Here is a 16265-nt window from a genome sequence, read left to right as displayed (position 1 = left end):
GCGTTGCTCTGTAGTTTCGCCGGGATCCTTGGATCCCTGGAGCCCCGACTTCCCGACTCCCCGGAACCCGGTCCCCCGGCTGTCCATCTGCTGTTTTTGGCATTTTCGTTCGACTTTCGGACAGTCGCTGATGTAATTTTCTGCTTGTTACGTTTCATTCGCTTTTCCCTCATTTTATTTTATTTTGCCATTTTCCTGGGACGGCGGCGGCGGCAAAGGAAGATGGAGTTTGTTTTGGCTGCTAGGAATTTATTCAAATTGGAATTTAATTGAAATGTTTGTCATTTGGATGCTTTCCCACACACCCCCCGCCCGGCATGTGTATTTCCCATATACTGTATATAAGTTTATATATACACCCGTAGACATTTACATCTCTCGCATTTGACTTTTTCCAATTCGCTGCGGTTCCCAATTTTCCCCATTTGCCATTGTTTTCGACTGTCTGTTTATTTATTCTGCGGCTTACTTTTCCCACAGCTCGGCGAGCGAGTAATTCTGGTATTTTAAGAATTTTAACTTGGTAAAATACCAACCTCCCTCCCCCCAAGGAACTATTCGGGGGTGGCTACGTTCCCCGGGGATTTCTTTGTCAGTTTGTAATTCTCATTTCATTTTATGCTCTCTAAGTTATCAAACGAAAATAGCAATTACCCCTATTAGTACTACAGATATTATTTATATTCCTGCATTTCAAGCTTTTCGGCCCTTCGAATTAGGATACTTCCGTCCCAGCAAAGATTGGCCGAGGAATGTAAAACTTTTGGCTTTGTAATTTATATTTTTTTGTGCTGCATTCCCTGGTTGCCTCATATCCGCTCGGAACATGTGTTGTATTTTGTAAGTAGGAAGTGCGAAAATCGCCTGGTTAACAATGGTGCGAGGCCGGGGAAAAGCGGAAAAGCGGGGGCAGAGGCTGCAAAATGTATAGATAGAGTGGCAGAGTGAATCACAATATGCTATAACAGATGCAAAAAGGGGGAATAAATATTTTGCCAGCAATCACAGCAAGCATAGCAACAACAGCCGAGTGTTGGGCGCAGTTCCCTAGCCTTAGGATAGTTCTTGTTTCGGCTGCCCCTTTCACCCCCACTCCCTCGGCATTTTTCGGCCTGTAAACCAATTTGCCAAAAACCAGGCAACAACAGCAGGGGAAAATGCTAAAAACTGGCCAAAAACGAGCACAAATGCACTGGCACACACGCAGACGAGCAACACAAATGGCAACAAAAATTGGCATTTGCAAAATTTTTAGCCCACAAAAAGTATATATACAAGTGAGAGCGAAGTGGAAGGGGCAGGAGAATTTTTATAGTGAACACGGCTAACGAAATTGAGCTGCCGCAATGCCCGCAGAAAAGTGGAGTGCCCCCTTAAGCGCCCCCCCACTCGGGAAAACCCGCCCAACCACCCACCACCCAGCGCCCAGCTTTTGCAACATAAACCAAAAATGCAGTCAATACAAATATAAATAACTGGCAGGGCCAAACAATCAAAAGCATTTTACCCACGCCCGCTGAAAAGCCACGCCCACCGCGGACCACCGCCCACTTGGGCACACACACACGCACACATAGACCCTGTGTGTGCGTGTGTAATATATGGAAACGAATTTTCGGCGTGATTGCATCGCGAATACACGGCGTATACGTAATGCATTTGTAAAATGTAAAACGCAGCGCGCACCTTGCCATTTTGCAGCCCTAATGAACACGCAAAAGGAGCTGGGAAAGCTGGAAAAGCTGGCAGCTAGCAGCTTAACTTAATGGAAATTTTGCGCCGGCCAAATTGGATTTTCGGGCCTAGACTTGTTGAAAGTGTAATGGAAACTCTGATTTATGACCGCTCCCATGTGAGCCCTTCATTCTGCTTATGAACCAGGAATCGACTTCCGGCCGGGCTTGTTCATAAAAATGTTTGCTCATTTCATCTGCAAATACCAGGGACAGTGCGGGGAAAGCACGGGGAAACGCAGGGAAACCCTGGAAAATCAAATCAGCTCAGTCAGGCACGTTTCCACGGGCCATTAGCCATTAGCCATCTCCGTTTGCCCAACGCCTCCAATTTCATCAGGCGCAAGGCAGCCGAAGAACTGAGCCACATTTTGGGGGAGGTGGGTGGAAATCCCCTTCGCCGGGAAAAACCCGGCCAACACGTTCGCCACTGTTTGTTTAAATTTGCAACGTTCTGCGGACAGAGCCGCGATCATTTGACCATTTCCGCCTGTGTACTTTATGCCTTCTCCACGTGCCCCACCGCCTCGGCAGCCATGAAAAACTGGCAATAATATTGTGGTAATATCATTTCGCAATTTAGTTTTGCCCACAGACACGAATTCTCGAACAACAATAGAAGCCAACCGAAAAACTAATTTCGTATATGCCATACACGCCATATATGTTCGGAGTATTTACCCGTTGAGTTCGGCGCCATAAAAGTCCACGCGGCGGTGGCTGTGTGTGTAAATTTTGGTCAGCAATGGAAAATTGCAAATTAAATTATGGCACACAGAGCCTGCGCTCCTTCTCCACCCGCGACGCAATCCACAGCTCAGCATAAAAATATGAAAATAAATATTAGTACTGAGATCTTACAATTTTCCACAGCATTAAATTTCACTTAGCATACAGAAGGCAGGAGAAAAAGTGGGCGTCGGAGATGGAGACGAGCGGAAAAATAGTTTTTCCCATCGCGAAGTGCAGCTCGTTAAGCGTCTGAATCTCGACTAGCCCCTGACAGACATTTCAGATAGCGCGGGAGTGCAAAGGATCTGGGGAGAAGTGGGCAGGGCAATCTGAGCCTGAGGACCCGGGCCACACGCTCTCAAAAGTGCTGATTTTAGTAATGGAACCTATGATTTTCGGGAGGAATGTATTTGCCATGCTTAAAAATATGTTAAAAATATACTATGCTAAAAATATATATTTAGAAAGGGACCCTAAAAAGTGGCAAGTGCTATGTAGAACCAAAACTAGAAAAGCTACAGTCTCAGAATATTTATATTATATATTCTAGCTTAAGGATGGTCTAACACTAAGAACTTATACCAAAAAATAGCATACATTAACAACTATAAAGGTTTTATATGCAGATACTTTAAAAATTGCATTTAAAAACAAATTTGTCATTTTTTTAAGATTAAATGTAACATAAAAAAAGATTTACTGATAGTATTTATGATGAAAAATCTGTTAAAAAAGTTAAATACATTTTTTGAACACCTTAGCTAAGACCCATAACCTGTGCCGAACTTAGGGTATGCCGCCTTCGATCTGGCCCTAGCCCCCGGCCACTTCTTGGCCAACTTAAATAAGTGGCTTAGCTGGAGCCTCGCTGAAGTGCACGACAGTTTGGTGGGGCTTTGAGTGGCCGGGCTGCCAAGGTGGCCACACCACGAAAGTTTCGAGGTTAAATTTACCTTTTGTGTTAATTCCGGCTGCAGCTCGTCGGCTGTGGGGTCTGCGCTGCGCTCCTTCGCCTGCAAGGGAAGTTGGAAAAACAGAAATCAAATATTTGCCATATCAGTTTTTCATATTTCTCTGCACCGCCTCAGAAAGGGAATGGGGGGGTAAACTCATTAGGAGCGTGCACATTAAAGGCATTGCAAATGATATTTACATATTTTATTTCGCGGCTTTCTATTTGCACAGCCAGCGGAATGGAAACAGAGGCTGAAACAGGCGCCTTTCATTAACTTTCGGCTATTTGCGTGTCATCAGATGAACCGACCAGGGTTATAATTATTCTCTGGCCCGCCGAAAAACAAAAAGCCGTAAACAAATTTCTGGCGCTGTCGAGAGTCCCCGGGGATGAATTCATTTCAAGACGTTCTCTTTATCATTTTTCCTTCTTCGGGTAGGTGAATGTTTTTTGTTTTTTGTTTTTCGTTTTATGTTTTGGGGCCCCCATAGACGCACCTTACTGGTTTTTGTGTGTGCTCCAAAGTGTACTTGTACATTTAAATATCTATGTGTCGGCTGTTGTCTTCAGGTGGCTTTGTTGTTTGGCTTGTTGCAGCTGAAAGATAACAGGGACTCGGGGGTGTGGGTGGCGATGTCCTTGCCGGGATTCTGGATACAGTCACCTGGGAGCGCAGGACAATACAGTACAGATGCTATCGCTGACTCAGGAGAGGGGCGGAGCAGGAGCGAGGTGGGTTCATTGGGTGACGATGACAGCAAATTGCATTAAATGAACTAGAAGAATGCCTCCAGGCGAGACTGATTGGAGACCTGTCGAGCCATTCAGATGTAAAACAGTAAGTGAGCAGGAGGGGCTCTTGACTCCGACTCCTGGGACCAGGATGAAAGGAGTTTTTGAGGACGAGCCTGGTTCGGGGGCAGGCCTTTCGAAGAGAGATAGCTTTTAGGGATACATTACCCAACCTCAAGTATTAATAATTGAATTATCAGCGGAAAGGAAGGAGACCTTTGCGCTAGGTACTCCATTTAGTAAATTAAAAATGTTGAAAACTAAAACAAAATAAAATAAATATTCAGAATCGTTATATCTTCATCTATCTTTATTCATTATATAATGCAATTTATTACATTGCATCTGATATTTTTAATGTTTACAATGAACCATGCCCTATATAAAATGTACCAAAACAACCTTTCAAACTGCCCTTTTAGCAACCCCACAGTCTTTGGAACCCATCCAGCTGCCAAGAACTAGCATAGCCATAATGGGAAAATCAGAGAACATATGAAAGCGGTTTAATGAGCTTTCTCGGAGGAGAGGATTCCACATGGATACAGTCGTTTTATAAGCTCGCAGCTCCATTCGGCACTTGGCCATCAGACAACCACAATGTATCCCCCTCACCACCCTCACCAAGCCCAGCGCCCACACATCGCCTGCCAACTCTTCGATATCCTGGCCAAGGACCCCGCCTCCACCAGGCATTAACCGCAGCATTTTCGTCCTGTCAGCAAATTTGGGGACAAACATCGTTTATACTTCTGCATCGGTCATGTTCATATATGCCGCCAGAGACCAGAGCCAGAAATCCGAAATGAGGAGTAAGGACTTAGGACTTAGGACTCGGGACTCAGAACCCGGAACCCAGAACCCTTACTGTCCGCAAATTGTCACTGCTGCTGGCTAATCAATTGCCGTTCTGCAGCTGTAGAGCCAGGCAGCAGTTTTCGTTGAGCTCAGCCTGCGGTTTTTCCTCGTATTTGATTTAGAAATTTGCAGGTAATGAAGCTGTTTAATGTCCTGCCCGCCAGGGGGCGTCGAGCCGGTCGAGGCAGTGGCAATGGGAGTCCTGTGGCTAGCCACTCAACTAACTTGGCCCTTTCATCCGTTCTCGGGATCAGCTCTGTGGACCGAAGACGTTGTGGTCTCGGCCGAGAGGTCCTGGCCAGTGATGTCATAAGTAGCGAGGCATAAACTCACGCTGGATACTCGCCTTCGGACCCGAACTCCTGGCTGATTCAATTTTAAAGACAATTTTCCGATTGAGCGGGCCCGGAGCAATTATCCTTTTCCATTCGGGGCCACATTTTGATACGCCAATTGTCATGTGTTCGTGTTTTGTGTGAGCTGCAACTGGCAAGCGGCAAGCGGCAACTGGCAACTTTCGCCTCGAATTCATTTGCAATTAAACGCATAAACATTTTAATTATGCCAAAGCTTCGTCCGGGAAAGTTTCACTAGCCCCGCTAAGCCCCCAGCCCCCAGGCCCGCCCATCCACGGATAACCCCCCCCCCTGACTACGCCTCGGTGCTCTTTGTTTGCCAAGTTTTTGGCGCACATGCATAATGAAAACTTTCCACGGCATTGTGAGTGCAAGGCAAAAGTCGACTGAGCCAAAGTCTGGCTATCAATTTGTTTGTTTGGCCTTTGGTGGGAGGGCTTTCGGGGGGACTGGGGCCTCCGCCGGCCGAACAGGTGGGCTACTAAGCCGCAAAAGCTTAGGCGGCGGCTTAATGAATTTACATAACGCACACACAAATCAAAAGCCAGAAAGGAGACCCCAAGTTCCCACCGCCGCAAGAGGGCTAATCAGCTTGGGGAAAAGTTTTCGGCGGGGCGGCTGGTGGCTTTTGGGGGCGAAATTATGCGAGTTTTCAGTTATTAAAAGGCAACCTTAGAAGTCAAATCCTTAGAAAAATACGCAATAAATAAAAATCAAATCGTCTGCGTGTGCCGTGTGCCTGAACAGGAAATAAATGGGAAACTTTCTTTTTTCGCCGCCCGGCCAGGAGGGCATTCATCAATGACAGAAATCGACGCGGAGCCAAGCTGCCGCCTTCAATTGATGACAATGAGCGGCGAAATTGAATTGAAAATTAATGCTGAAATTAAAATGAAAAATGTTGTACGCCTGCCGCCCGACTGCGTTGACATATTTTCATTAAGACACCCGAATCAATCGGGGGATTGAGAAATCGAGCGGCCCCCGCAGGAATTTCGGAGTAAATCTGCCGTAGCATACTTATGCGGGCAGGCCATTATTTACCCGAAAGCAACTTGGGCGCCAGTGATATATGAAGAGTCGTCCGGCAATTATTAGCTGACCCCAAACAGACAATTGGCCAACATATTTGTGTTTGCCTGTCGGACCCTGGCAATAAAATTAAAAGTCGCCACCGCCCAACCCCGGCCTCTGCCGAAGAAGGACCTTTATTTTGGCTGTGAGCGAAAAGGTTTTACTTGCACCGCTATTTATGGTCATGTGTGTACTATATATACCCACACAGCCGGCTAAGAGTTGAATTTATTGCCCCAACTCCTCACCCCTTCCTTTTTTTTATAGCCTTTCAGCCCCGGGCACAGCCATACAGTGCTCGTGTTTGTCTTGCGCTTTTGTTTTCGCCTCGTTTCTCCTCTGTTTTTCCACTCTGGACCAGATTTTCCCCCAAACAAAAACCAAGAAAAAAAAATGAGAAAAGAAAAAGCGCCTTGCTTCCCTGCCACTGCATTTATTTCACTTGATTTTCAAACAAAATTTATAAGTTGCGCGTCGCGTCGTTTATTTTGTTTTAATAGCAAAGCAATTTCAAATATAAAGACATTACCCAGCGGAACGGGCACTGCCGAGTTGCCAAGGCCTGAAAGCATCCTGCAGTATGGTATTTTGGGCCAGGTTGGTCCTGCGACTCGGGGGAAAAGTTAAGTAAAGAATTTTTGGCAAGGACAAGAAATGGGGGGAAAAGAGCAGAGCGAGCGATGCAGAAGAGCTGCTCAGGAGAACTCTTTCCGAGGGCGAATCGAGAATATTGATAAAAGGGCCCTTAAAATAGATTACAATAATTGAAGAGCCATCGAGGGCGAACTTTTCCTTTCCTTTCATTGTGAACTTCTCGCCAGCTGCTGACCCCGTGACCTCCTTCGGGACTGTGAGAAGCGCGTAGAGGGGCGCAGTTCATAATTGCCGTTTCACGAGCTTCGCCGCACACATACAATTGTACTCGCCACCCACAATGCAAAGGGGGGAAGGGGGGGGGCGAAATCGAATCGAATCGAAATCGAATGGAGCATAAAGGACTGGCTGTCTGCAAGGACTTCTTTTGAATCCCCGGCTTGGGATACGTGAGTTTTCGGTAGTGTGGCCAGCTGTTGTCTTGCCCGCAAAAGCTCGATAACAATCACAAATGGCTTGTTACAATAACTACAATCTGTGGCTCTGGAAAAATGGGACCTTATCAGTTACGGCAAAGTCAATTTGGGGGCCAACACATGTCCGGGTTCGCACGAGTCGATATTAATAAACACTTAAGCCAAGGACTGGCGACCGCAATACAATGTCCTCGAATCGGGTTCCCCAGGAGCCCTCCCTCGAATGACACATGTGTCTTAAAATGAATGGCATCGTTTGCGGATGACAGGCGACGACCAGGACACGGTCGTCAGGACTCGGAGATATTAAATTCACCCTGCCCTGCCAGACGGTTGCCAAATAATGCGTATTTCATTAGAGTCCAAACAAAAGTGGCGACAAACACGACAAGCACCGGCTAAATGGCCTGGCATCCTAGGATCCACCATCGATTTCGGTGGGTTTATATCCCAGGGAGGTCTATTTTTCACTCAGCCTAATGAGATGTTCTTAGGGCCCATTCATCTTCATCCATCTTTCGCTTTTGCCCCTGCCGCGGGACGCGGCATTCTTTTATGAATTATGGTAGATAATGTTCGACAATGGTTATCAAATCGAAATGACAACTTTTATAAACGCAACTATTTCCCCGAATCCAGAGTCCATCGGGTTTCTCTGTCCTGAAAAAGGGAGAGAGATATTACATTTTCAAGGACTCACATTTCCTGCCAGGTAAAGTGAGCCACTTGGTGGAATGGCATTGGCTTGGACTTTTGTGGATAGGTGAACCTCTGAGAATCAAATATCTTTACGGACACCCGCAAAATCCGGCACTAAGCTTCAGTGCAGACCGAGAGAAATTTTATGTGCCACACAGATATCAAATAAAAATGTCTGGGAAACACCACCTTGACATGTTTAAGCTTTTATCTTTATATTTTTCTTCCATTTTCTTTTTGCGTTTCTATGGCTCCATTAAGTTGCCCTACTCACACAGATATTTTAAACTTGAATGCAAAAAACAGGACATTCTTCAATATGAGAAATGGATTTCTAAGAAATATAACGTTTTTAAATATCTGTAATTTACTAATGGTTTAATTCAAAAATAAGAAGGGCTTTTCAAATCTTTTTTAATTGTAATTTTTCCGCAGTCAATGAAATATAGTCATTTAGGTTCTTAGCTTAGAATGCATTGTTGCATACTTTTGGACACACCAAGTAATTTTAGATATCCAAGCCGATAAAATAAGCCCTTAATAGAATTTCTCCGCCATTTTGGCCTTTACCCAATATCCAATCCCCATTGCATACGCATTTTGGGTGCCAATTTATGGCCTTAGGTGTCTGTCGATAGATTCGATTTTTCTTCTCCAGCAGGAACAAAGGGCTAAAGATATGGAATACCACACAGACAAATAGAGTTTTGAAATCTCTCTAAATTGAAAAATTTCCTCCTATAAGTATGCAGAGACAAAAAGTAGAGTCATTAAAATGCTTCGTTGCATACTTTCAGGCACTCGAAGCAATTTAAGATCTCCAAGCCGATATGAAATCTTTTAATAGGTTTTTATTCCCAACTAAAACACCAATCAGCTCAAATAAAATTTTTTTGTAAAGCCCCCTTTCTTTGAAAAGCCCCTTATGGATTTTTGAGGCCCGGAGCTGCCACTCCAATGTCCGGATTAATCAGTGTTGGTCACTGCCAATTTTGACCTTACCCAATACCCAATACCCAATACCCAATACCGAATACCCATTGCATATGCAATTTGGGTGCCAAGTTAGAGTGGAGCTCCCCGTAGGAGCATATCGTTGGCTTGGTGTCTGTCGACAGATCCGATTTTCCTGCTCGGGGAGCTCCAGCTCCATCCATTGTTCCCCGGGAAGGCAAAGGCCGGGGCGATCAGCACATGGGGATACAATGTGGCTACAACAGGGGTGCAAAATTAATTATACACGCATGCACAGACAAAGGATGGTGGGTTCGGGGGGTGTGGAAGTGGAAATGGGGCAGGAGTGGGAGCACACCTCATAATAATCACTGGTGGCATGTGCTAATACGATAATGGGCGACCAGTTGGCAGATTCCCCGAGCCCCAATCCCTCCGCCAAACACTTTTTCTGCTCTGGGTTTTGCCTCTCCTTTTTTGCTATCTGTTTTATTACCTTTTTGCTATTTATTTATTACCACTAAGAACCACCGCACACACACACCCATGCACATGCACGCACACCTACACACATGCTCCACATACTCAGCACATCCGGCACGCCCCCTGCGCCCGCCGCCGCCCCCTCGCACTTTGAGGCCCCATAAACAAATATATTAAATTTTAATGCTTAATTTATGTGCAGATTAATTTCGTACATTTTTCGAGGCGCAGATTAGTTTTCGCCGTCCTTCCGCTTTTTCCGCTTTTTCCGCCCTTCCGCCCTTCCGCCCTTCCGCCTTTTCCGCCCCCCTGGAACGTTAGTTCCGACAGTCTGATAAGTAGTGGGCGTGGCAGGTTCTCTTAAACGCTTGTTAAATAAATTTTTTATGAATTTTGCTTTTAATGCGTTCAGAAATTTGCGGAAATGCGGCATGTATGGACGTGAAAGAGCTTACAATTATTTACCAATATCCTAATGACTTAAGAATCGCCTTAAAGCAAGATAGTTTAGGTATTTAAAGTCGTTTTTGTACTGGAAAATACTGAACAATAAAATACCATCGATTAAAAAAGCTGGTACCCTTAATTATTTAGCCTGAAACTAGACATTGGCTTAGTTTTTATTGTGATTTAAGCTTAAAATGAAGCATTCCAGAGCAAAGCCAACAAAATAAATTTGCAAGCTAATCATTCTTACACAAGTGCTGGAAAACGCAGCGAAATACTGTTATGTTAGTATTTTTCCAGAAAAGGAACTGGGAAAAATTAATGTTACGTAAAAGTAAGAAGTGTTGGAAAATGCAGCCAAATACTGTAACCTAAGTTAGTATTTTTACAGGAAAAATATAGTATTCTTTATGCAAATGTTACTTGTTTACTCTTTACCTGACCCACATTCAGAAAAAAAACATGCCCTGTTCTTTCACAGAGGATTTTTCGATTTGTTATTGAATTTTTGACTTACAAACATATCAAGTTGCTTTTAAAAATGAATAACAAATCGAGTTAGGCCTTGAATGCATTACTTTCATTGCATTTAGCCAACGTACTTAATACTGACAGTCGATGATTGTTTGGGTCTAGACCTGGATAGTGTCCTCTTCGTCGGAGGATTCGGTGTAGAGATTCATGGGAGTGTGGCTGTCGAACTCATCATCGGAAAAGGGGCCACGGGGAGTGCCCGGACGGGGCACCTCAGCCGGGTAGTCATCATCGGAGAGGTCGTCGGCCCAGTCCTCAAACTCATTGTCAGCTTGGTTGGGGTCCGAAGTGTGGCCAGAAGTGGGGGCATCCCAGCTGCCCAGGGAGTCGTCATCGCCCACGATGGTCTGATCCATGTCGGAGCCATCCGAGGGGACCTTGGTCTTGTCGGAATCGGTGCTCAGGTTGGAGCCCACCTCGGAGAAATACTCCTCGTCCTCGTCGACCTCCTCGATGACCTCGACGACCTCCTCGATGACCTCGATGACCTCGACGACCTCTTCGATGACCTCGTCGTCGGCATCATTGGCTGGAGAATCCCCGCCTGCCTGGGGATCCTGCTCCTGCTTGGCCTTCTCGGCCTCGTTTTTGCCCGCCTCCTCGGCCTGGGCGAGCATGTTCTGGGCCCTCTTGTTGCGACAGCGAATGCGATTGCGCGGCTTCTTGGGCTTCTTGGCCACCTGATTGGCCACCTGGGCTGGCGGCTTCTGGCTGGACCTGGCCAGGTGCTGGGCACTAGCCGGCGGCTTCGAAACCGGCGGGTTGGAGTGGGCCAAGTCCCCGCTAAGCACGAACACATTGCTGGCCACCGAGCCCTGGACCTTGGGGCTCATCAGCAGGATCTCGCTGGAGTCGTTCATCTCCAGCGTGATCTCCTGGATGCCGGGCACCTCCTGCAGCGGCAGCTTGGCCAGGGTCGCCTGGAGGCGCTTCTCCCCCAGCGCCGGCGAGGACTGGACGTGCTTGTGCTTGCGGCGCACCGATCCCTTGCCCCCGATGCGCACCACGTCCTCCATCTTCTTCAGCTTGCTCGGATCCATCGTTTTCGTTGGGTTCTCGCTTTCTTCTAACCTTATTTACAATTTAACAATTTAGAAAGCTCTTTACAGGTGACAAGTGAATATATATTTACGTTTTTGTTTTGGAAAAAATAGATTTTTATTTGTTCGCTTTTGTTTCACGTTGGAAAAGTTAGGAAGTTTAGTTGTTCTCAGCCCGAGGGAAGTGAAAAAACTGGGGCCAATGGGTGAAGTTACAATGAAGTCGACTCTACATTAAAATCACAGGCTACTAGTTGAGTGATGTTCGAACTCCAAAATAAGGGCTACTACGATTTAACAACACTAAAAGGCCCACTGTGTTTAGCAGGTTTTTGTTTTCATTGAAAAGGAAATTAAACAACAAGCCTAAGAAGGTATTACATTCCACAATCTGACCGTTATTAATTTTTACAGAAAAAACACTGAACTTTTAATGCGGTTTTTTAATCGTAAGGTAACCTATGATGTCTGAACACCAGTAAAATGCAGATACTTTGGCAGCCCTGTTGAAACTGTTGATATCTAGGTAGTCCAACTTCAAGATGTAGTAAATATACCTTTAAATTTTAATTAATGCGCTTTTAAGAGTGCTAAAAATCGCCCCTTTTTGGTGGGTGTCGAGCGTAGAGACAGTGCAGCAAACAAGACGACCTGAGAAGTACAATTGAAAGGAGGTCAGGAGGGGGAACAGCGGATGTAGCTGGCGCAGTGGGGACGACAGGGCCGGCCACTCCTGGCCAGAATTAACCTACAAAGTTGCTGGCCCTGGTCATTTGGCTGCGGGGGCTGATTAAATTGCGAGACTTTCACTGCCATAGCTGTCATTGTTGTTGTTTGTGGCCTCGTAAACAATTCGGTGCAATAAACGTTTATTTGATTTTATTTGTTTTAATGCGGCGGGGCGACCGCGGCGCGCCCCTTAACCGGGCCCGGAGTGGCATCGGTTTGGCTCAGATCGGCGCAGTTTTGGCCGAGGCAGGCTGAGTTGGCTGGTTGAGAAAGGCTCAGCGCTTCTGCCAATTGCCCGTGGCTGTTTGCTTGGCGCAGTGGAATGTTTTTTTCGCAGTCACTGTGGCCGCGTAGAGAGCTCGCGGCACTTTTTGTAGCCGTGTAAGGAGGGTGTGCAAGGATGTGGGGGCGTGTACAAGGATGCCAAGCCGCCCACTCACTCTCTTGGCACAAAAGCCGCACAGTTGTCAATAGAAAAAGAGGAAAACTTTAACTTTGTTGCTGCACTTTTCGGCGGCTGGCAAATGGGAAAGTGTAAAAGTGTTGGGGGGTCCGGATTGCGGGCGCTTGCCCGGGGGGCAGAACACAGGGGCACACAGAGACACACAGATACACACCCACACAGAGACAGAGAAATGCGGTCATTGTTACGTTTATAAACAGAATGGGGCCGAGGGGCAGCTGAGACGCAGGCACTCACATCCTGACCGCATTACCAACTGCCAAACTGACCAGCAAAAAAGGTGAAAGGCAGGGGCGGCGGGCGCAGAGAAGGGGGTCTGCTATATTTTCTGCAATGCTGCACATTTAAGCCAAAAAGAGAGAGGGGCGGGGGGCTGCCCACCTGGCCAGGCGACTATATTTTTGGTCTTCGAGTTTTTCCGATGCTCTCGAGTAGCATTTCGTTAGATAATTTTGGTTTTTTACTTCTTTTGTGATTTATAACAAGTGCTGGAATGCCGGGATGCCAGGTAGCCAGGCAGCCAGGCAGCCAGGCAGCCAGGCAGCGAGGACGCCTGAAGGGCACCAAGGAGGTGGACTGGAGGATCCTGGCAGTGGCATAATCTACAGTTTGTGCTTTCAATGACTGTCAGCAAGTGCATTTGGAGTTATGTCAGGCCAGGGAAAATGCTGGGCCAAGCCAGGGGAAGCGGGGCCAAGGGGCTCGGCTGAGCTATGGAGTGCCAACTGGCGATGACTGCATCCTGATTGTGTTGACCACAGTGCCAAAGTGCCCTGGCATCCTGGCACACTGGCGTCCTGGGGAGCGGAACTCAATCGACAGTCACAAATGGCAAAAATTGTAGCACCCACAGCCAGCCAACGGAATTGCAAATCTAAATGCACGGACGTGTTGATGGGGGTTTTATTTCAATTTAATTGGTATCTCTCAGGGCATGGGAAGAGCTCACAAGAAAAGGTAATAAAACACTGAATCCATTGGCAATAGAACACTTATATGACATACGATTGTTGCAACTTTCTCGCCATTCATGTGTTTCCACTCAATAAATAGAAAATTGGGGAGCTCCCTTCCACAGCCGTTCGAAACAGATCCCTAAAACTACATACGACCGTTGGAATTTTTTGGACATTTATATATTTCAACTCAATAAACCGAAAATTGGTCGGTATTTCTTCGTAACACATTGATTTATTTTTTTATCACGTATAAAGCAAGCGCTGGAGTGGTACTCAAAACCAGGTTGTTTCTGGGCAGCCTGTCAGCAGTTGAAATGGCAAAAAGAAAGCAGCTTTCATCTGCACATACTACATTTCCCCAGCCACCCCCCCCCCCCCCCCCCCCACCACTTTCTCCTCGCAATTTCCCTTCCATTCGCCTTTGCTGTTCCACAAAGCAGCAGAGCTGTCAACTGTTTGGCGATAAACAAAGGACCGAACAAATGAACAATTGTCACCTTCTCTGTCTTTGGCCTTCAGTTTTCATAAGGTCAGTTTGGGGGGGGGTGTAAATACTGGGGGCTGTCAGGGGGTGGGGCTGTCACCCATTGGCCTTTCGATTATTGCAGATGAGCGATAGGGCCCCTCACACATGTGCAAATGCAGCCCCAACCGCTCGGACTCATCTCCTTATCTCCTTTCATCTGATTATAAAGGCTGCACTGAGAGAAACCGAAGTAATATATATGTATAATATATGTATAATATTATATATTTGGATATGTAATAAATTGTTTAACCCCAAGTTAATATTTTATATATTATACTAAGAAAGCTGGTTATGATATGTACTTTTATGGCTACCATGATGTAGCTAAGTACAATCTAAACAAAATAATAAATTATTTTAAAGTACCAACATCTTAAATCAGAACCTGACATTGTGTGCTATTTCGAGTTTTGTTCACATTAAGGTGCTGAGTGATTTTTCTCAGTGCCTGCAGGTCGAAGGAGTGCGGCGTGCTTAAAGAGCCTGGGATGGCAAAGATCTGGGGATTCCGGGCGGAAAACGTTAAGTTGATTAATTGCAAATTTGAAGAAAACAAACTGCAAGTCAAGCCAAGCTAAGACAGCCACTGAAGCCGGCACTGAGAGAAATCTCCCAGGGTCCTTCCAGGCCGCTTTCTTTGGGCCCTCCAAACTCCGGGTTTTCCCGGCAACTCGAAGTGAAAAGTGAAAAGTGGAGTGAGTGGGAAATCCAAAACGAGCGGGCAGCAGCCGTTGAGGCAGGCAAAATTAAATTAAGCAAATGCTTGGCAAACTGTCTGCCGCACACACAGATACACACACACACTGTGAAACAAAAGGAGAGTGTGCCTGTGTGCGCCTGTGTGAGGGGGGGAAATGGATTTTGGGTTTTTCCGAGGCTGAGTGAACGATTTGCTGGCCGTTTTTTCCTGTCACGCGCGCTTTGTTTGCCATTTTGAAAAATGCCCAATGCACACACACATGCCCGGCCGGCAGTAGTGGGCGGTAGGTGTGGCAGGCCGCGTGTGTGTGTGTGGGTGTGTATCTGCGAGATACTCACGTTCGGCTCATAACTGAAGTTCGGGCTTTAAAGCTCAACGACTCCTGGCAGCAGGCGGCTTACAGCATCGGATAAACCAGACAATGTCCGACAGGCAGGACACTCAGGACTCACAGGACACACAGGACACGGCCGATGTTGTTGTTGCTGCTCATATTTACGTCACCAAAATGCTTAACCCGTTTATGCCATTAAAAGGATTTCACAGGCCGCTGAAGCCGAACCCAAATAGGAAATAGGAAGCGGAAAAGGAAAGGGAAAGGGAAGGGCCCCAACCTGCAGGACAATGGCCGAGAAAATAAAGTGAGCCTGGCTGGGCGCCTTTTCCTAGGGGTTAATGAACGTGCCTTGCCACCGGCCATGGCCAAAAACATTTTGCCAAAAAAAAAGGGGGAGGCAAAGCAAACAAGCACTTTTCCTTGCTAAGCTCCTCGTGACACATGGCAGCGCCGGCAAAGTTTGAAAGAGACTTGCAGTAGGCTTCTATTCTGAACGGTAAATATTGATTTTACTTGGCCAAAAATTGAATTCTGCATTGATGCTCACTCAATTATTATTTTTGCCCAATTTGCATATATTACTGCTGCACTTTGGCACTTATTTTCGCATTGCCGTTTTAATGAATATTTTTACGCTCTTGAGGTTTTCATTCGGTCTTCGAATACTGGCAGATGCCTGGGGACCTTGGTGCTTTAATTTAAATAAATTTCACTTTTATTGTACTTAAATGAAGTGCCTAAATAAAAAGCGGTGACTGGCTTGCATGGCTGAACTATTATTATTTATAGCTCAGCATTATTTTAAATTGAATCAAGTAATT

The 16265-nt window shown here is 46.1% G+C and overlaps 2 protein-coding genes across 7 annotated transcripts in view; both read right to left on the bottom strand.

The window, feature by feature from the left end:
* LOC108025875 (zwei Ig domain protein zig-8) overlaps positions 1-16265 on the bottom strand; it is a 163749-nt gene that overhangs the window by 82587 nt on the left and 64897 nt on the right. For 3 of the 5 annotated variants that reach the window (XM_050887230.1, XM_050887235.1, XM_050887242.1), the window contains one exon: positions 3419-3478. The exons of 1 other annotated variant lie outside the window; for it this stretch is intronic. The gene's annotated coding sequence lies outside the window, so the exon portion shown is untranslated. Of the gene's footprint in view, positions 1-3418; positions 3479-3917; positions 3971-16265 lie in introns of those variants that run through there. One more of the 5 variants, XM_017096549.3, reaches the window with a different exon arrangement.
* LOC108025637 (uncharacterized) lies at positions 10624-11986 on the bottom strand. 2 transcript variants are annotated; one of them, XM_050887252.1, is made up of 2 exons: positions 11820-11986; positions 10624-11758 (listed from the first exon to the last, which is right to left on the bottom strand). In XM_050887252.1, exon 2 carries the CDS (start codon positions 11725-11727, stop codon positions 10786-10788), a length of 942 nt encoding a protein of 313 aa, XP_050743209.1. In that variant the 5' UTR covers positions 11728-11758; positions 11820-11986; the 3' UTR covers positions 10624-10785. The 2 variants fall into 2 exon arrangements, with proteins under 2 accessions (XP_050743209.1, XP_050743212.1); XM_050887255.1 differs by having other exon boundaries at positions 10624-11753; positions 11820-11974.

This window comes from Drosophila biarmipes, chromosome X, assembly GCF_025231255.1.
Source record: "Drosophila biarmipes strain raj3 chromosome X, RU_DBia_V1.1, whole genome shotgun sequence".
NCBI classification, from domain to species: domain Eukaryota; kingdom Metazoa; phylum Arthropoda; class Insecta; order Diptera; family Drosophilidae; genus Drosophila; species Drosophila biarmipes.
The sequence above is the reverse complement of the archived record's forward strand: the minus strand, read 5'-3'. Positions and strand labels throughout refer to the sequence as shown.

Excerpts from the sequence above, each read along its gene's own strand:
- LOC108025637 (XM_050887252.1), bottom strand. The coding sequence starts at position 11,727 with ATGGATCCGAGCAAGCTGAAGAAGATGGAGGACGTGGTGCGCATCGGG.